Below are 22,165 nucleotides of genomic sequence, written 5' to 3' on the forward strand. Positions count from 1 at the left end.
TGCCTATTGATTTGAAAAGTGCTTGAATGCATTTGGTACACCCAGAATGAATTCTAGTTTTAAACTTCACTTGAGAACATTAAACACACACACATACACACACACACACACACACACACACACACACACACACACACACACCCAAACAGGTTACCTTGGTTTAATATTCTCAAGATCAAGCTTGTCAGTGATTCTGTCAGAAAATTAATCCATAGGTAGAAAAATCAATCTGAGAACAAGTTTGGAATAGTCTTTGGGCTCAGCATGGCAAGGATGTTTCAACAATCTTGTTGCTTCTCTGTGAGAACCTTATTTACCAAAGGTCTTGTGTCTTGATTCCCAAATACGCACTACCAATAAAGCATCCAGATTAGGCTAAAATGACTTCCTCACAAAGATAAAAATTGTGTTTTCTGAAATTCTGAGACCAAAATTAGATTCTTAAAATGCTGCTCATCAAGCCCAAGGTGCTCCTTTCTTTAGCAGAGCCCTTAAACCACTTCCTGCTAACAGGAATAATCATGGTCAGCCAGGGTACCCCTAGCGGTTTGGCTTTCTCCTATTAATGTGGCAAAGCTCTGTGTGGGAGAGAAAGATTCGACAAATCACAGAGCTGAAGAAGTAGGAGGGCTTTGATTTCTGCACTGTCAATTTGCTCTCGCATTTTCTACGATGCAGAGTATCTGTCATGAGCTCACATAGAACCTATGCCATCCAGGGCCATGGAGTGCTGAAGCCTCAGACTGACCACACTGGTTGCCCCCAGTCTCAAAGAGCTGCAGAGAGAAGTCCCTTACCTCTTGCTTTGCTGATGATTTTCCCAATGGCTAAGGCTCTATCTAGAAACAGGCTGGAATTCAACCCATAGATCATGTTTTTTCCTTATGTCACTTATCATGCATTGACTTCACCATTTCCATGGCCTGGCAAATCAATCTGCTGTTTGCCATCAGAATAGCATAGCTTTGTTTTGTTTTTCTAGTTCCAAAAGGCACTACTGTGTGGTGGTCAAGAAGACGGCACTGGGAGTCAGACCCAGTTCAAATTCCAGCTCCGCCGCTTACTCATTTACACATCTGTACGAAACTTCCCCAGCCCTCAGTTTCCCTTCATTTAAGATGGGGATAAGTAACATATACCCAATAGAAGTGTTAAGGGGTTAAATGGGATAATGTACGTAAAAACTAAGTGCCAAGCAAAAAGCATTTGATAAAGAAAAATTGTTATTTACAGGCATATATGATCATGTAGAGTAAGTGCTAAATTGAACAAAATTTCTGGAGAGTTATTTTTAAAAGAGAAAAAAAATCAATTGCTGAGAGCTTTGAACATACTAAATATGCTGTTATTTGTAAATGGATGAATTTCCATGTTACATCTATTATCTTAGAATCAAAATATTTAGAATCCAAACAGCTACACTTAAGTCTCACTGCATCATAAATTTGACGTGTCTGAAACGGCACTTCTGTTTTCTGCCACAAAACTGGTTCCTTCTTCGGGAAATGATATCACTAACCAGCCACCCTCCTAAGTCAAAAAGCTGGTAATTGTACCCTCAACCGACTAAGCCACACAGAATTCATTCCGACCGATTCTACCTTCAAAATACACCTGACATCTATGAATGTTCACCTTCTTGCCAGAAATGGGTAGGAGAAAGGCAAATATGAGGCTACTGCTGCCAGGACCCTAGCGGGGACCAGAGCACCTTCCATCTTAATCATTACAAGACTCTCTAAGCTGGACTTCTAGACTTGCTCTACCTTCCACCTTACCCCCAGTCTCTTGGCCATATGGCAGCTTCCAGAATTCACAACAAAAAAACATTATTTTATTGTTTTATTTTCCCATTTAAAATGCTTCAGTGACTTTTCATTATTCTTGGGCTGGAGTCCAATACCTTTTACCCAGCCCAGCACTCTGCAGCACGTTGCCCTTGCCTGCCCTTCTAGCTTGCTTTCCTTTCTTGGCATCCCAGTGTTCCTCTCCCCAGCAGATCATTGTTTTTGCCATCTACAACATTCTTTAAGTCTAATTAACACTTACTCATCCTTAGGGCTCAGCCTAAACATCCATTTCTCACGCATCTGACTTCTCTATATCTCATACGGCACATAGTCCCCCTCATCGGAGCAGAGGGGGCATGTGTGTAATCATTTGTTCACGTCTGTCTACATCCAGCCTGGAATCACCATAAGGGCAAGGACTTTGCTTTTCTTCTTCACTGAGGGCTCCTTGGTGCCTGGCACAGGGTAGGTTCTTACAGATAGTTCTTGAATAAATAATGGATGACCATCTTACAAAGCAACTTGCAAGCTTGTTTGTAGCGTGAAGGTCTTGATGTTCAAAGGGAAGGCTTCTGGAATTGAGGATCTGATGGAGATTTTTGTGTGTGTTTATTTTCTGTTTCCCTTGTGTCAAAATTTATAAAGATAGAAAAGGTATTACTGAAAAAAAAAATCAGAGCTTCTGGTATTTCAGAGAAAAAGTAAAATCAGGGGGATATTTTGTCCTGCTTTGGGATTCTCTTTAGTGACCTGCTGCTAAGAGATTGAGAGAGAGAAGCTTGCTTCAGCAAAACACACAGATGAAGGAAAGTTAGTCATCAAACTACTTTATACTGTTTTGGACAAGAGAAGCTGACTTCAGAAACTCCCCAAGAAACTGTTGGCCAGGAAGATCCCCGAATTTGCTGCTCTCAGGAGAGGAAAGAGTAGAGAGGTGCTATCAACCAGCAATTACCCATGGGTTTTCTTCTAAGACCTAAGTAGGCGGAGAAAAACATGGCGATGGAGTGATTTTGTGACACACCGTATTGGAGAAAGACAAAACAGACTGCTTGCAATTAGTACCTCTGCCCTGAGTTTATTTTTCCTTGGATTATGTTATGGTTTATACATGAATGGACTGGTTTTGGTGGTAGATATTTATATGCATTGGTCCTTTACATGATTGACAGTGCTATGGAACTTTCATTGTAGGCTTTTTTGTCTTCTGTTAAATTCCAAATTCATACAGTCCTATTTTTGGGCTATGTCTCGTTCATCAGCACCTTTAATTCTACTTGTCACAGAAAAAAATTGGAAAAAAAGCACAGTCCAGAGAAGATGTAACATGCCTCATTAAGACTGATGGGAACATCAAAAAGCAATGTAGAGAAGCAAAGGTTTGTTCCTCCCTTGTCTAAAGAAACACGCTGGACTTGGCATAGAGTCTCCGGGTGTGGTAGAATGCCTGCTCATCACCTTCCAGAGTTATGAAATTCTTCCATTACACCTAGAAGTCTGTATTAGGGAGCGTAAAGGTGGTGAGGCTGTTTGTAAATTTCCACTGCATTTTCGAAATTGATGACTACATCACAATCAACATCCAGAATGACCTGCCTTCAGTGGTTCTCTCTCCTGGATGTAGTTAATCAATCCTTATTTGGTATAAAAATAAGAATGGGAATCCCAGCATGGCATCACGCCCCTAAAAGAACAGCTCCAGACCTACACTTTCTCTTGTGGATAAGAAAAGGATCTGATGAAACTCACCATGTTTCAGCATTTGAAGGAGTGAATTTTTTCAGTTCTACAGTTTCTAAGACTATATTAAAAAAAAAATAGGGGATGGGAACAAATAATATACTATAATCTTTGAAATCTTTCTACTTATCTACTAGACAAATTCTTATCATCCTTCCAAAATCCAGCTTAAACAGACTCTCAGCTGTGAACTGTTTCCTGCTCATCCTGGGAGAGTTAATCCCTCCATCCACTGTACAGTGATCTTACACTTCCATTGCTGTACACGCTGCACTATTCTTTTGTTTCTGTACCTGTCTCTTCCTTTAGGTTGTGTGAGCTTTAAGGGCAAGATGCCTGTGTTACCCATTATCTTCCTGGCACCTGACATAGTGCTTGGTATACACGAGGGACTCAGTAAGTATTTGCTAATAAGAGATTGAATGAATAATCTTTTTAAAAGAAACACAAAGCCCAACAATTCTACTAATTACTGCTTAAGTTTTCATATATGAGACTAGATGCACACCCAATGAATTCCATGAACAGAGTTTCAAATATCTGCTGACTTGTGCTCCCTGGGTTTGACTTCTGGTGACAGCATGATCCCAAGGGCCTCACAGTCTCTAAACTTTGGCCCTTGAATGTGCTGATCAAAGAACATCCAGATGTTGCCCTTGCTTGGTTTTCCCTTCTGACTTCAACATTTTGGCAATCCCATCTACTCTTCAAGCCTTGTATTTAACTTGCCTCCTCCAAAAGCACCACTGAGAAACCCTAATCCTTGGAGAAAAGACAAATATCCAAATGGTCTGCAGAAGGACTCTACAGATCAGATACAAATTCTAGGGAAGCTTACTTCAGAAAACCAGGAAGGTGACAAGCTTGGCTCTGCTGGCCTTCTCTACCAGATTCTTGTCAAGATAACACTTGACTACAAATGGTTTTATAAAGTAAATCTCCTGGAGAGCCAATTATTTTCCTCAAAAGCTGGGAGAGGGGAGACAGTTCATGCAGTATATGCATTCTAACCACCAAGGGGAGACTCTCTGTGAGAAGCAAACACTCTGATGGAGTTCGCCCTGTAAATGTAACAGTGAGGGCAATAAATGTAGTTTTGTAGTTACTCATCAGAAGAAATCTTGGCGCCTTATTTTGTGTGTGGAAACCACTAGAGTTCTGTTCAAAGTGGCTCAAAACGTCCCATCTCCCTGAAGTCTTAGACCTCTTGCAAGTTATTTTGCCCCTTGACATCCAGATCGTCCATCTTTAAAAGGGTAGAAATAATGGTTCCTTCCTACCTCACTGTATCTCTTTCAGGCTCTCACAAGAAAACACAAGTAAAGAATGAATGCCAGCCATATACAAAGTGCATGGTAAAAACTGGTGATTAATGATGACGGTGGTCCTCTTCCTTCTGTTCTTCCCCTCCTTCTCTTTCTACAAGAGCTACTACACTTCTCTCTCCCTTTCTCTTCATCATTTTCCTTCTTCCCTCTAGTCCACTCTATGTAGCCTCGATGGCCAGAAACTCTTTTTCAAACAATGGTCTATTCATGTAAAAAGAAGCTAATGCCCAACAAACTCGATGGCAGAAGGAGGAAAAAGAGAAAAAGTTACACAGCCTTAAAGATCATCATCAACTATGGGATATCCCAAATCCAGTGTCATGGACCAGTCTGCTTTCAGCCTGGAAACTTTCTGGCAAAGCTGTTTATTGACAGGTTACTATATCAGTGCAGATGTTTCAATATATCTATTACATATAATATATGCATATAGTTTCTACTGACTTTACATATTTTAAGCCTCAGATTAAGACTATAGGCATGTGTGGGGCGCCTGGGTGGCTCAGTGGGTTAAAGCCTCTGCCTTCAGCTCAGGTCATGGTCCCAGGGTCCTGGGATCGAGCCCCGCGTCGGGCTCTCTGCTCGGTGGGGAGCCTGCTTCCTTTCCTCTCTCTCTCTGCCTGCCTCTCTGACTACTTGTGATCTCTGTCTGTCAAATAAATAAATAAAATCTTAAAAAAAAAAGACTATAGGCGTGTTTAACAATAACCTATAATCAGAGAACAAATTTTATTTAAGTTTAAAGTGACCACAGTGACAATGGTGCACATGTTATCCAAAATCTTATAAAAAAAAAACAACAAAAAAATAAGATAAATGCTATGGCTTGCATAGTTGCTTCCAGCTGCGTGCAGAAAATTTGCTGGCCATTACCGGAAAGATGACAGATTCCTGTCATCTTTCCTCAAACGTAACTTATTAAAGTTTAAAAACTTAAGTGGGAACTTTTTAGAGGGTCAAAGTGAAGCCTCTGCTTTCTCTGTTTCTCTTCGTGGCTCTTTCAGACAAAGAAACAAGAGTAACCGGAGACCCCAAAGCCTGAAAAGGGTGTGGGGTTGGAGCACAAGGGCCGTTCCCCATCTAGCAGCCCACCCACAGCCTTCCCGGCCATTCGGCCCCAGCCGGCTGCACTGTCACCCACGCCCCCTCTCTCAGGGCATCAAGGTGGGCATGGTTTTGGAGCACCAGGCGTGAAGGTAAGAAAGGGACTGAAGCAGAGGCAAAACAACACAAGGCCAGACCTGGAGATCGCTTTGCAACTCTTCACTCCAACCTAAGTGCTGCCCCTTTTTTCTTGTTTGTTTTTGTACATCGTTGTTTGCCCCTCAGGCATCAAGCTGTTAGTGTGTACAGGAGGGATTAACGTGAGACGGTATGTTGGATGAAATATAAATTAAAATTATACTTCTGTCAGTCTGGAATCAGGGATTGTTTCTCAAGGTCTCCCCAAACACTTAATTTCAAATGAGTCTTCATTTATTACTTCAGGAAAGGCCAAATGCATAATTTATCAGCAGCTTTCAGTCAATATACCCTTATAAGCATGTTTCCCATGAGCCTTTGAGTAAAAATATGTTATGCTAATTCTATTAGTTGGGTACACAAGAGCAGTCTAAGAGAGTAAACAAGCATTAAAAGGAGACACATGTGAACCAAGAAATACCTATCAACCTACCATCCAGGGTCGAATTACCAAGGGAACAGCAAGGAGGTGGTAAACTCATCCTGTTATTTAAACTAAGACTGTCTCCCCAACAGGAATCCCGAGCTGTCCTGTGGTGGATCCGTGTGGGTGGCTCTGAGAAGGCAACAGGCGTGATGGGCAACAGGCACTTACCGGGTCTCCAGTGGCACGTTGCTGTTTAGTACCCAGCTGTCCTGAAGCTGAACGGACTCTGGCGTGGTTGCTAGGTCATTGGGCGCGGGAGCTGGGGCGTGGATCTGGCTCCGCCGGTTGGTCAGTGAGTTCCTGTTGAGGGAGTTGGCAGACGAGTGGTGATGGGACAGAGTGTGGTTGTGAGGGGGAGGCAGAGGGGGCCTCAGAGTCGACTGGCTGTGGTGGTTTGGAGGACCTGGAAAGAGGAGGAAGGAGAAACGGTCATCAGGGACTGCAGACTGCCGCCGCCAAGGCTCTTCAAACCCACGGAGTAGAGCCTAGAACCCGTGCCTCTATGTGGGTTAATTTCTGAAAGTCACAGACTAGACACATAGATAAGACTGCAAATGCCTAATTCCAGGGTTGGTTACTCATATGTAACATGGTTTGCTTTGCTTTTTTCTGCCAGCCTCAGAAGAAGGAGAAACTAGGTTAGTAAAACCAGGCTAGAACACATTAATCTTGAAGAGGAAGTCACATGACAGTCAGGGTTGATCATTGTTGTAGAAAGTCCGTATACTCTCTCCTGGTAAACCAGTTCACTACATACATGCTTTACAAATATTTCCTTCCTTTCTTCCTTTTATTTTATTTGAGAGAGAGAGAAAGAGAGAGAGAAGGTACAGAGAGGGAGGGAGAGGGACAAGCAAACCCTGCATTGAATGTAAGCCTGACATGGGGCCCCATCTCATGACCCTGAGATCATGACACAAGGTGAAATCAAGAGTCAGATGCTCAACTGACAGAGCCACCCAAGTGTCCCAAATATTTCCTCCTTCTAAAGGTAACAGAATATGGTACCCTCTAAGAGAGTAGCATACTTAAATACCTGTGGGGGCCAAGCAGGAAAGGGAGGTGGGCCAGTTGTGGACTGAGGTGACCTGGAGAGGGCAGGAAGCAGCCCTCCCTCAGATCTGAGCCCATGTGGCCATGTGGGAATAAGGGCCCAAGGCAGCCAGATCAAGTTTTTCAAGGAAAGCTGAAGATCTGGACTTTTAGATAAAATTTCCCATGCTTTGAAGATGGTGACAATTAATTTTAAAAAAGTGTAGGTGTTTTGTGTGTATGTGTGTGTACATACACACATACACACACATATATATATAAAATTTGTTTTTAAATAAGACTTTAAGAAAATACCTGTGAGCCTGCTCAGACATCGGGTCTGATGTTTTCAAACCATGACCCTCACTCCAAATTGCATCCTATTTTCTTCTCTTGAAATCCTCTCTCCTTGCAGGAGAAATGCACAAAGGAGAACTATACCTCTGCGTGTATCCTCTTGTAAATATGACCACAGATGACAACTCCACACAGGGTTTTCCTAGCAACCCATTCTCAATCTACAAAATGAAATATTTTAAGCATAATGAAAATGAAAGTAGTTCGCTATGCAATGTAAGCCTATAATTTGGTTTTAATGGCTGCTGAAACATGACTTTTAATTTGTGTCCATTTTTGAAGCCTCCAGTCGAGGTTGGCAGCTCACCAGGTGACTGCCTAGCCTTGTCATTTTGGCCCCTGCCAACTTTTAAAATCCTCAGCCCCTGCTGTCCTGGCTTTAAGAAGTTGGCTCACATCATTTAAACAAGCAATTTGACACAAATTTCAACTACTTGTCTCCTTATGTGGCCAGGCTACATCTTCAAAAGGTGTAATCTACATTCCGTGGCTCCTGGGAAGCTTGCAGAAATATTCCGAAAGAAAGACAACATGTCAAGAAGATACTAGGTTTGGAGAGCATCATGACTGAGGAAAACAAGAAGGAAAAATAACAGAGGAAAGTGGTTCCTCGAAGTTTGTGTTCCTGGGCTGAAATTACTTGGGGGGATCTTTTTTTTTGGTCTTCAGAGAAAGACAACTAAAACTAAACCCCAGTGGGAAATGCCACCGTAGAGTTGTACAGATTTAAAATCGTGTCCTCCAAATGAACCTGCAATTCGTATTTTACATTATGCACCAGTGACATTTTAAATATATCTTTGAGAGAGTTTCATAGCTGGAGCGGGCTATTACATTTCCTGGCATTGTTGTCTGTCTAGTAATGTATTATTACATAGTTATTTAGCATTTGTCTGTCTTGTATTAGTGGGAAGAGGTGAGAAAAGGGGGTGAAATGATGTAATCATGATCCTTTAGAGATGCTATCCAAGCCCCTTACACAGGGTTAATAAATTCTCATGCCTTCCTTTCCCTTCTCTCAACTTCCATCCAAGTGGTCATTATTTGCCATTAGTTAGGTAATCTTGAGACTTGCCTCAGGAAGATGAGATGAATCGGTGTACAAGTGGGAACCTAGCCTTCTCAGCCCCAAGCCCTCACTTTGCATCTCCCTCAGCAACCAGTCCCCACCTCCAAAGCTCCAGACCACACACTCTCCCAAAGTACAAAGAGGCCCTGGGAGATATTTAATTCACTAAATGAGATACCAGAACCCTCCTGCTTCCTGTCTATTCATCCTGAGCTGAGGTTTCTTTGCTAACTCCCACTTGGGTGGCCCTTCCCTGTCCATCTGTGTTCTGTGTGGGTGGAATTCCTGTGGTTTCCCATTTGTTGATCATATCCAGGGGTGGTGCTGGGGGGAATGGAACCACGGACCCAGGTGTTATGTGGCATAGTCCCAAGAAAATGGATGGTGAGTGTTCCAGTTAGCTGGAAGAGAAGTTGAGCTGCTAAAGAGAAGGTCTAGAGCTTCATGGAGGAGAGCAAAGAAGACGTAATTCTCTGCTCACCCTGCCCTCCTATAAAGCATGTTATTTCACTGCAAATAAATCACATTATCAACAACAACCACCATCTAGCATCATCAGTATTAGAAGATGTTTTCCTCATTACTGTTGCTCATTTCCACTGTGACACAGAGGATATTTGCTCATTTATCTATCCATCTAACGATCATATTTTGCAACTAGGTGCAAGAACTAGAGAAGACAATTTGAATAGAGTGGTAAAAGCTACCACCGGGGTGTGTACAGAGAGACAGGGGAGCATCTGGGGGGACACTTAGTCCGTGGGTAGGAAACACAAATCTAAAGAACCTGGGTTCAAGGATTGGGTCTGCCCCTTTCACATTGTGTGAACCTGGGCTTCCAACCCCATGTTCTGTAATCCTGAGTACTCACCTATCACTGGTGACCACAGCACTAAGTAGCCGTGTGTCAACATGGAAGATGGTGGGGAAGAGGAACGGGGAGTGTCAAGCCTGCCACCCGAGGCTGGTAAGTTCCCCAACCATGTGCATGGAACCCTGATTGCTTCCGTCAGGAATAAAAGCATGAATAAGACATGATTATGGCTCTCAAGGAGCCCAGATTTGAGTACAGGACATAAACCCAGATTTCAACCATCTAGGCAGAAGTCGCAAACTGACAGCCCCCAAGATGCACATGACCAAAATTTCAGAGTCAAGATTTTGTAGAACGTTCCAGATCACTGACTTCTCTTGAGAACAAAACTAGAACAAAAATACAGAGTCTATTCTCCCACAGCAGCAACTGGATATAGCTTAATGCCTTAGGATGGTTTTCTGGTTTGCCATCAACCCTAAAATCCCTGTTATTTTAATTTGGCCGGATATATGCATTTATGTTACTGTGGGTAGGCATTTATGTCTTTGATTGCTGGTTTCCTCTGTGGTACCTTCGTATTCCGGGTAGTTAATGTATCTCTAATATAGCAACACCTCTGCTACAACTAATGATCTCAAGCACTTTTTGTGTTTATTGGTTTTCATTACAGTCATCCAAAGAGCTTGCTGGGTCTGATGGTTTTCCATTTCAAAAAATGCAAACAATGGCCAGCAACATGCCTTACTGCTTTCCATGAGGCCAAATTACATAGAAAAGCCCTTCTGAAAGGCAACTCGTGTCTTCAATAGATGCTGAAACAGAAATGATTAACAGCTTAGCTTGATGAAGGAACCTTCGCGTCCACTCTGAGTTCCACCCAGTTATTGGGTTTAATTAATGTGCATATTAATGGCTCTTCTATTGCATAAATATGAAATCACATAATAATGCAATTGAGCCACGAATAACTGTGTAACATAAATGCTTACACACTATCAACTTAATAAGTATGCTATTAGCAGGCAAAAGGCAACTGTCATTACAATCACAGCGCTAACCTATTATCTTGTACCTGATTTATCTGGAGTTGAGAACCTAGAATTTATTTTTAGGTACCATGTGGCCTTTCGTCTGAGGAAGGAGGAGCGGCACACTGGTCCTCTGTTAAAAGCGAGGGCAGGAGCACCCTCATAGAGGGGTCATGTGGCAAAGTACCCTTCTCCAAAACAGTCCGCCTTCATCCCTCTGAGGGGAAAAAAATTGAGAGAAGGGAAAAGCAAAGCCGACCCAGTTGGCCTCAACTGGACTGTTACTTTAAGTTTAATTTATAAAATGCTTGGAAAGAGGAAAAAAAAAAAAAAAGGCTAGGGCAGGATAGGTAAGATTCCCAGCGAGGGGAGGATAAGTGAATTTAGTGAGAAGGTGCTTCCTGTATGTTTATTTTTTTAAGAGATTTTATTTAGTTATTTGACAGAGAGAGAGAGATCACAAGTAGGCAGAGAGGCAGGCAGAGAGAAGGGAGAAACAGGCTCCCTGCTGAGCGGAGAGCCCGACTAGGGACTCCATCCCAGGACCCTGAGACCATGACCTGAGCTGAAGGCAGAGGCTTAACCCTCTGAGCCACCCAGGTGCCCCTGCTTCCTGTATGTTTAAAAAACCAAGTGCTTGAATGAGTGCTTGATTTGTCCTGTTTGCTCAAAAAAACTATGCTTAAGATTTGCTGTTGCCAGGAATTTTGGTCCTGACAGGGATGCCATTCCCATATTCTCACCTTCCTAAATGCCAACTGGTTGACAGCGGAGTCGTAAGAAAAACAAAGTAGTGCTTCTTTGTTGGGCAACAGTATCAACTCTAACAAAGTTAGACCCGGAGACTGCAAAATGCTGGAGTATCAGCTCCTGGGTTAACTCGACTAACGAAGCTCAAACAGCATGTGGAAATAACCAACGCCTACATAGTCAATAATGTATAAAGGAAGGATTTTCTTTGGAGCTAAGGAAGGAAATTCTTAATAATTGGCTATTGTTGCACTCTTCCTAAATAAACAGGTGGGTGAGACATTTAGGCTAGGTTTACCCTTGCCAAGAGGGGGTGGGTGTGCAGGAGAGTAGGAGGGCAGGGATAGACTAAGATAGCTTTGTCTTGCTCTGTAGTCCACCCTATTTTTTCCTGGTGATTACAAATGATAAAATATATGAAAGAAAAAATATATAAGTATAGGCCTGCCTAACTGCTCATAATTCACTCGTTCTTGGAGATGGTATGCCAAGTGCTGGTCTTTAAAAATTTCAACCCCTTGAACCCCGAGATGATGAATTAACCACAGACTCTCTGCCCCCCTTCTACTGAACCATGTCTTTGGAGCAAGTTCCATCTTGACAACAATTTGAAGATGCTGGAACTGAAGTTGGCGTTGGCACACATTTTGGAGTCTCTGGCTGGTGAAAGTTGGCACCTGGACACACTGTTCAGATCTGACCTCACATGAGAGGCAGAGAGAATCAGAGGTGAAGACTTTTAAGAATGACAGCCTCGGGGCGCCTGGGTGGCTCAGTGGGTTGAGCGACTGCCTTCAGCTCGGGTCATGATCCTGGAGTCGTCCCAGAATCGAGTCCCACATCAGGCTCCCGGCTCCATGGGGAGTCTGCTTCTCTTTCTGACCTTTTCCCCTCTCATGCTATCTCTTGTTCTCTCTCTCAAATAAATAAAAGAAAATCTTAAAAAAAAAAAAAAAAAAAAAGAATGACAGCCTCTAGTTAGAAGGAGGAATCTGTTGCTGATGACCAGGCTCGTGATTGGCTTTGAACCCCTGAGTGGCCACTTACTAACAGTGTGACCCCTGGAAAAGAGGCATTTTTTTTTTCCAAGTTTGTTTCTTCATCTATGAAATGGATAGAATCGTTTTACTTTTCTCATGTGGTTGTTAGGAGCATCAAATGAGAATACATCTCTAAAAAGCCTACCACGATTCTTGGCACATAGTTGGTATTAAACATTATTATATATTATGTGTTATAATTAATAGTACTGATAATGGTAATAACAGCAATAGCAACTTTAGGTCTGGGGAAAATGAAGGATGGAGGACGTTATCAAATCAACACAGAAAGGCAAAATGACTAACCTCAGACCCCCTCTAGCCTCAGATGCGGTCTGCAGAAGGACCTGCTGACTGAGTGACGTGGGACAGGCATGACTAGGGGGCAGTCCCAAGAGCATCTGTCTCACAGCTTGCAGAAATGGAACATGGGACTCCAAAGTGTTCCATTTCCATAACCAAAACAATTGATGTTAAGGACTACAAAATAATACTGACAGGAGTTCGAGGAGTTAAGCTCTCCCTGTGTGTCTGGTCCTGTGCAAACTGCTGTCTGTAAATTATCTCAGTGTGCGCCACTCACTATTATGGGACCGGTTCTCTTATCATCCCCATTTTACAGATCCAACCAGGAAGGCACAGAGAGGTTAAGTAAAGCCCCCAAGGTCATAGAGCTTAGTAAGCGGTCAGCAGCTTGTGGATCCCAGCGTTTCTTCCCCATTCTGCCACATGCCAAAGAGCACGGGGCCCCCGAGGCCACTCACATAGGGAGAGAACCAAGACCCCCGCCCTACTTTACACTCACCCTGGCAAATACAGAGGAAAACGGCCTTAACTCATTTCTGTGCACATTTGCTTAAACGGCAGAATGCCATCTTGTGAGAAATTGGAGGGAACTGCCCACCTCAAAGCTCTGCACCTCACAATGCTGCTTGAATCAGGAGAAATAGGCCAGAACAGCCGAACTGCAGGGCAATCTCTTTTCTGTGCCTTCCCAAAAGGCCCTCCTGGAACTTCCTCCTCCGTGCTGCATCCCTGGCTCCCGTAACCAGTGGCATCAGGGATAAGCAGCAATTAGGTCTGTTGCAGGCAGAAACAAGGGCACACTAGGTCCTAGCTCAATCTTCCTGTTCTGACTGAAGGTACTTTGCCAACAGCCTGGGGGTGGAGGGGGTTGGTGCGGGGGGGGGGGGGCGCTCCTCCAGATCCAGCCTCCTCCCATGTTTAGAAAGAGATGGAAAGAGATTTACTTGTGTCTAAGTACCAGACACCCGGGCATTCAGCCTGCTCCTTCCTTCCCTGTTGTAGCATCTGCTGAGTGATTCGTCCTCTGAAGAACGGACGTGGATTATTCGGTGCTGACCCCCGTGTGGTGCGCTGGTGTCGCAGGGCCGTGGGCAATGGCAGTGTTTCTTGGATATGGCCACCACTGGAGTGAACTGTAGCCTTACTGCACGTTCCAGAATGCAGGAGAAAAAAGGAAGGCAGGAATGAAGGAATGAGCCAAGTTATGACCCCCTTCTTGTCTCCCTGGGCTGGGTAGCCGCTCTGACCAGTGCCTCTGGGGGCTGGGAGTGTATGGTCCTGGATTCAGGGTGGGTGGGGTGGCTGCCCCTGATGGAAAGGCCCCATTCAGCCTGAGCAGAGCAGCAGGGAAGTCAAGGGCTGTGCTCACTCGTAAGGAATGATTTGTAGTTCTCTTACACAAAATATATGACCTCAGAGAAAAAGCATTCTGAGTGCATTCACAATGACGCACGCATCCACACTGCACAGTGGAAGCATGGGGACTGCGCTCACAAAGAACAATCATTTGCAGACTTGGAAACCAAAGTTTTGTCAGCTCTACCTACATCCATCAACAAAAAATAGGTTTAGAGGGACACCTGAGATCATCGAAGAGCAACTGCTTCCGTTTAATAAGCACCAGCTGCGTGGTAAGAGCTAGCCTTATTTAGACTTCTACTAACCTTTGAGCGAGATGGGGTTCTCCATTACAAAGATGAAGAACGTGAGGCACAGGACATTAAGAGAGGGGAGTTTCTCTCCTTACACATTGCATTTCACTGTCATGCAGCTGGGCCCCTCCCGAGGGCACACTGGGCGCCTCTTTTTCATCACCCTTGGCATATGGTTTTCTATTGTTTTTGGACTCTCCTGTGTCTCCTATAGGACTGTGAGCTCCATTCGGCACAAGAGTCTGTCTGTCTTGGGGGGTGCCTGGGTGGCTCAGAGGGTTAAAGCCTCTGCCTTTGGCTCGGGTCGTGATCCCAGGGTCCTGGAATCGAGCCCTGCGTCAGGCTTTCTGCTCAGTGGGGAGCCTGCTTCCTCCTCTCTCTGCCTGCCTCTCTGCCTACTTGTGATTTCTGTCTGTCAAATAAATAAATAAATAAACAAACAAACAAATAAATAAAGAGTCTGTCTGTCTTGTTTTTACATCCTGGCACAAGGCTCTGGTGCCTGGCCCAGAAGTAGTGCTGAATGAATGACGGAAGGAACACATGGTGTTTGGGGGGGGAGGGCGGTCCTGTTGGGAGAACCTCAACTGATCTGATAGGGGATCACAGCAGACGTCTGCCTCTGTTCTGTGAACATTTCCCAATCACCAGAATCCGATGGGCCTTTCCCTTAATTGCCTGAATTCTTATTGCCTTCTCAAGTCCTTCAACAGGGAGACAGTTGGACCCAGGGAGAAAGTGACTTTGTTTCCCTTTGTCTTTATTTGTTTGTTTTTCCCTGGTTCTGCCTGACTACCCATTCTCTCTTTTCAATAACAGATGTACTGACGTATAATGACATTCAGCTTTTAAAAATGTACATTTTAGCATTTTCTTTTACTCTATTCCCCGAGTTGTACAGCCATCACTACTGTCTGATCTTAGAACATTTTCATAAGCCCCCATAGGAAACCTCATACCAGGAGCAGTCACCATCCCCCCCACCCCACAGCTCCCCTACCCCCAGGCAAACAGCAATCTACTTTCTGTTTCTATGGATTTGCCTATTCTGGGCATTTCATATAAATGGTGATTCCCTCTGTTTTTTATAACCATGATGTCTGTTGCAGAGCCTCGCCAGAACCAATCAAATTTAGATCTCAGATGGGGCACACTTCATACCACTTAAAAATATCTTTCCCTGGCAACCGGAAGCTGGTGTTCGCAGGAGCTTTTTGGCTGGGACTCCACTGCTGTTGGTATTTTTCAGAGATTGTTAGGTATGGCCATTTGAGAGTCAATTGTAGACTTGAGGGCTCTAGGGGGACCCTGGAATTTATTCCAGTGCTTCGGGCCCATCTGTAATCACAGCAGAGAGCCATTCTTGCTCAACTAAAACACAAACACACACGGGTGGGACACTGGGGGCCAGGTGGGGGGAAGGGAGGGAACTCGGAAATTGGGTGCCGAACCAGCAACAGTGCTTGAATCATGACCTTAAGAGCAGTTGTAGGCTGGGGACCCTCCTGCGGCAGGTTCTCACATACGGTGAGTCAGAAAGGGATTTTAATCATAGATGTCACAGCATTTTACCCTACCCCCATACATACTCTTTGTGTTCTTAAATCATCTAGAAAGTATCACTTGAGATCAATGTCAAATCCATTAGCTAGTTTCCAAGTGACAAAGACAAAAAAAAAAAAAAAAAAGGCCACTTGAAATACTTGAGAGGAACCCTTCTAAAGAGAAGATTTTATTGCAAAGTTATGTCTGAGCAGTGCCTATCTGAGCATTTCAATAAATCTACATTACCCTAGGTATTTTGGCATCCTCTGGGAGAGGAAAGCCTATCAGTAGAAAGTAATGATTTTGGGTTTTTCAATTGCCCTAAGGATCTTGACAATGCTATTAAGACCCATGCTCTCCCTGTCGAGAAGTTTAGGAGTGAAATTATTAATATGCCCAGACATTATGTTGATTGTTGCGCTGTAGCAGAAAATACTCTCTCTGTTATTTGAGCTGCATTATCACTTTCCAAAGCAGAGAATTGCATCAAAAATTTAAACTCCTCTCATTCCAGCTCATCGCCTAGCTTTTCAAGGTCTTATTATAAAATAGTCTGGGCAAAATTTGGGTATTTCCCTACCCATGGAAGATAATATGTTTTTCACAGCCCAGACTATATTTTTGAAAAATAAAAATCATATTTGGAGTTTTCTTCCATCAAGATGTCATTCTTTAGCACTTTAACCAGGTTTTTGTTGGGGTGTATTCCATTCTTTATTTTTTCCCCTTTGGATAGTCACAATGTTTTCCCCTGAACACAGGTAGAAGATCAGAGCAAAGATAAAATATGATTTTGATTTTAGGTTTAGTCTCTGATGAATGGAATGATGGAGACAAGCTCTGATGTACACCATTCATTAACACTGAGAATGACTGAAGCATGCCAGTTAAATGGCAAGAACGGGATAAAGGCTCCTGGAGCGTTTTCACTACAAAGCTCAGCAGAATTATTTACAATCTGGGTGACCTTTTCCCCAAATCTCTCATGGTACATGCCTTATAGGACAAGGGAACAAAAGTTTCTCCATACTATATAAACAGAAGTCAGCTGAATGTCAGACCTTGAACTGTATCAGGTTTTAGGTCAAGTGACAGCTGATGTAATGGGACGAATGGGGCGTATTGCTGGGGTTCTTTTCAGGATACTCTTTCTGCCTTCAAAATACCCACACGCACGCGCGTGTGTGTGCACACACACACATACACACACATGAGCAAGTAATTACACAAGAAAATTATCTGAGTGCTTCCTAAAGACACATCCCCCATCTAGGGTTCCATGTCAAAAGGAGTGCCCTCTGGGTTTTTATTTATAACAGTAGTTTCTTTCCAAGGTGTCTTGAAGTTGCTTTGCATTTCCCAATTAAAGTGGATGAGACCGTGCTCAGGGCCTTTCCGTCAGGTAGCACAAATGATAAGCAGCAATACCCAGGGCCAAGCAGAGATAGATGATGAAGTCCCTCCCATCCCATCCAACAGCCCTAGGGTGCAAACAACTTTCAGAAAAATCTGGGACCAGTGGGAGGCCAGCGTGCTCTGTAGATCTCGGTTCTGTGGAGGAAGAGGTCGCAGGTGCAGTGGAATCAGGGTCTCCCACGGGGCCCCCCGGAAACAAGGGGTTTTTCCTAGCCACATGGCTCAGAATGCCATTTTCAGGGTTTTCTTGATCCTTCTGACACTGACCTCTCCAGTTGTGCCTGAAGGACTCCTGGAGTTAGACGATCAGACTTATGGAGCCCTCAGCCTATCTGTGCCTCTGTTTCCCCCTCCAAAAAAGGTGGTGACTACCATTCCTCCTTGGTAAGGAGTTAAATGAGATAAGACATTATAAGTGAAGGTGTTTAGGAGATGCATGACAGATAGGAAGGACTTAAGAAATGTCAGGATTTATTTATCTTTGCCGGAATAGGCTAATTCTTTCTTGAGGTTGTGAAGAGAGGAGGGAAATAGAACCTGTGATTCAAAGATTATTATCGTAATGACTTGGAAAACTTCCTGTTGTCAGATATTTTTAAGGTAAATAGCACCATTAAGAATCAAGGATCCTTTTCCCTTCTTACGAGTTATATTAAGTACCTCTAGGTCCTATAGACTCCCAAATTATCAGTAGTCTTCATTTTAACCTTTTGCAACTTAAAATAAATACATTGAAATAAAACCACCTAATGTTAGACAATTTGAAGGGTCCTATGTTAGCTTACGTTTCCTAAATTCTCTCATTCCTTATGAAAACCAGCATAAGGAAGGCTTAGGTTTTTTTGAGTCCTGATGTTCCTACTTAGCCTGGGGTCCCATTTCCCATGAAAAACTCAATGTAAAGTTAAGATTTTTCTTGTTTTTTTTTGTTTTGTTTTGTTTTGTTTGTTTTTTGTTGTTGTTTTTGTTTCTGTTTTTATTTTTTGCTCATGCTCATCTGTGAGCCATGCAGTTTGCTCTATCCTTGAAATTCATCACTGAGCAACTCACGGAGGTCCTGAGTTATTCATCACATTTCGATGGTTGAAGTCATGAATTAGCAATTTGTTTCTCAGGGCTTCTTGGGTTACTGAAACTTTTTAGTATTTATCATCTCAAATGGGATCATTCTTAATCCCATAATGTAGGGAGTAAGTAATCTCTCTCGTGAAATATCAGATTTGGAGGAGAAAATAATTTCCATTTCTAACCCTGCTTATCTGACACTTTAATAGTGTGGTCTGGGAAGGCTTCTCAATAAGATGATATTTGATCAGAGACCTGAAGGAAATAGAGAAAGGCACATTCCAATGTCTGGGGGAACAATGCTCTAGGCAGAGGGAAAAGCAAGAACAAAGACATTTTGGATTGTGTACAGGGGTTGGACAGAATATCAGCCTAGATTTGCCTCTTCCATTCAACTGCAAGCCTACTTCTCCAAGAAAACAGTGAAATAAGTGGGGAAGGTCTTGATCCTCACTGGCTTCTGATTCGGGACTGAGCCAGGCAGCCTTCTGTCCCAGGCCCTTTGCACTTGTCGTACACTAAGCCTGGGGATACAGATAATTAAGTGGCTCTCTCTTTTAATGTTGGAATGTCTCAGCTCAAATCTCCCCTTTAAGGCACACCTTTCCAGACAACTTCAGCAGTCTTATCCTCCTCACTATGCTGTTTCTCTGAAGCACACATCATTACTATTTTTTTTTTCCCAGTAATTGTCCTTCTGCACTAGAAAGTAAGTACAGTGAAGGTAAGGATGTTATTTTTTTTTCAGATTTTATTTATTTATTTGACAGACAGAGATCACAAGTTGGCAGAGAGGCAGGCAGAGAGAGAGAGGAGGAAGCAGGCCCCCCGCCGAGCAGAGAGCCCGATGCGGGGCTCGATCCCGGAATCATGACCCGAACCGAAGGCAGAGGCTTTAACCCACTGAACCATCCAGGCGCTCTGGTAAGGATGTTATTTTATTCCCTGCTGAATTCCTGGCTCCTTGAACACTTAGTAGGTGCAATAAAGGATTTCTGAATTAACAGATTAATTAATCACATATTGAGAAGTATGGCAAGAGCAAGTGAGTCAAGAGGAGAGTCCAAATCCCAAGAGAGATTTTCAAAAGACTCAACAGGTCTTTCTTCTTTTTCTTCTTTTTTTTTTTTTTAAATTTTATTTATTTGTCAGAGAGAGAGGGAGAGAGAGCGAGCACAGGCAGACAGAATGGCAGGCAGAGGCAGAGGGAGAAGCAGGCTCCCCGCCAAGCAAGGAGCCCAATGTGGGACTCGATCCCAGGACGCCGGAATCATGACCTGAGCCGAAGGCAGCTGCTTAACCAACTGAGCCACCCAGGCGTCCCTCAACAGGTCTTTCAAAGCGACTGCTGCGTGATGTCATCAGAGACAAATCTCAAAAACTTGAACTTGACTAATGTTCCAGAAAAAAATCATTGTAGGCATCCTTGCCAAAACACAGCTCTATCTCACGCAAACTGTAGCAATTTTTTCTCTTCCTGCAGCAACCCAAACATGACAACAAATGCCTTACAAGCAGAAATCCCCATGGAACTAATGATGGCAGAGGCCTCTGACACACCCCAAGTGGGAATAGACACATTTCACTTCTAAACTCCAACTAACAGGATCTCCTGTGGCTCTCTGTGCCACTTGGAAATGTTCGTTTTCCACCATGAATCTATCGTATTAGAGGATCTTTGCTACAGGCCACTGCCCCACCTGAACAGGCTGAATCCTAATTCATCCAAGCAGTGGGTGGAAGGAAAAGCAACTGGATGTGGCAAGGACACAGGCTATGCTGCAAACGGTTTGCAAGTCAAAAGCAGGGCATACGGAATTCTTCCTCTTTCAGGAAGCCTTTTTGGATTGGATCAGGCGAAGTCCAGTGGCTTCCTAAATGTGTCGATGTACGTAAGATCTTTCATGGTGGCTGTGTTCTAGGTCTAACATCAGAACTAACACTGGCATACCAAATACGGAATGACTCCATTTGGCCATATTTAATCTTTATAAACCTTTCTAACTCCTATGTGGTGTATCACTGGAAAGAATTTTTTTAAAAGATTTTATTTATTTATTTGAAAGAAAGAGAGAGAGAGAGAGAACAGAGGGAGAGTGGGAGGGAGAAGCAGACTCCCTGCTGAGAAGGGAGCCCGACACGGGGCTCCACCCCAGGACCCTGGGATCATGACCTGAGCCAAAAGCGACGCTTAACCAACTGAGCCACCCAGGTACCCCATGAGTTCTAATTCTATGGTGTTTTCTTAGTGTAGAGCCTCGCAAAATTATTCCCAAGTGGGCACATGATAGAGACTTTCCTATTCCCCAGAGAAACCCAAAGAGACACCGTTCTCTCCACATGATTCCTTTTGCTTTCTCTCTGATTCGGACACAAGAACCATGGCCTATTAGTTAAGCTCGCTTGTGACAAACAATTTCCAATCATTTGTTTGCTGGTTCATTCCCTCACCCATGTCTCCATTTGTTCGTGTACTCATTCACTTGGTAACTATTATTGAGCATCTATGCTGGGCTGGGTCTGGTGGATTCTTGACGTTCCAGAGTCTCTGGCCTCTAGACCAGAGGAAGGTAAAGAGAGTCACATCCTATTTTGTCCTTTTTGTTGAGCCTCAAAGATCCTACTCCTACTATCACTCTTCTCTTTTCCTTCCGGTTGTTATCCAAATGCTTCACTTTCCCATATATGTTTTTATTCATGTTTTAGCATACAGATAGCAATCTCATAAGGGCCATTATGACACACTGCTCTGAAAACTTGTCATAGATGCCTATCATTAAACTAAACATGAACCCCTTTCCCTTGTCCCTACCCCTGTCTTATTTCCCAAGGTGAACTCATCCTTCTGTCATGTATACACACATGTATCTCCCAATATGTAAGATTTTGTGCTAAGATGCCATTTACAGGATGATCCATGGCACACAGAGAAATTCACAAGAATGTCAATTATTACTTGTGGAGAAAAACTATCACATTTTGATTCTTTAGTGTTTTCAACCAAATGTAGTATTTATCAACTTTCTTTTATTTTTAATTCTAGATAACAGAGCATGGTGAATTGGAGCTTCCACTGCATATATGGGATATACACACTGCATTGCTTTCCTTGCAACATTAAGACTTGGAACTCCGGCCCCGGGCTCTCAGTTGTGTCAATAGGATTCACATGGCCTTTGGGGTCTTCTTTGCACACACAGAATGGAGTGAGACATCTAGATTCATGAAGTGGAAACAGAAGTGGGATAAATGGAGAGGTTTCACCACTTGAGTTTACCCCAATTGTCCCAGCCCCATCCACCTGTGCACCTATAAGTACAATGAACTTCATCACCCCGGTTTTATAAACAACAGAAAGACCATTTGTTTATCATTTATATGTTTTTCTAATTGAAACACATGTAGTCTAAACCAAAGAAGCCATAACAGCATTGAGCAGAGCAGGCAAACACATTTCATATCTTTTTCTTTTTTTTTTTTTTAAACTTAACCGGCAGAAAATTTAAGGACTGTCTCTTTAGGGCACTAAAAAACAAATGACCTACGGAATCAACCAGAAGC

The 22,165-nt window shown here is 43.3% G+C and overlaps 1 protein-coding gene across 2 annotated transcripts in view; it reads right to left on the minus strand.

The window, feature by feature from the left end:
* LOC111140927 (teneurin transmembrane protein 2) overlaps positions 1 to 22,165 on the minus strand; it is a 934,316-nt gene that overhangs the window by 290,280 nt on the left and 621,871 nt on the right. Inside the window, exon 4 of one of the 2 annotated variants that reach the window (XM_022493193.1) lies at positions 6,696 to 6,911. In XM_022493193.1, coding sequence (XP_022348901.1) covers positions 6,696 to 6,911 — 216 coding nt within the window. Of the gene's footprint in view, positions 1 to 6,695; positions 6,931 to 22,165 lie in introns of both variants that reach the window. The other variant, XM_022493194.1, reaches the window with a different exon arrangement.

The sequence above is a fragment of the Enhydra lutris genome, unplaced genomic scaffold (assembly GCF_002288905.1).
Source record: "Enhydra lutris kenyoni isolate GAN:26980312 unplaced genomic scaffold, ASM228890v2 scaffoldscaffold5, whole genome shotgun sequence".
Classification (NCBI taxonomy): Eukaryota; Metazoa; Chordata; class Mammalia; order Carnivora; family Mustelidae; genus Enhydra; species Enhydra lutris.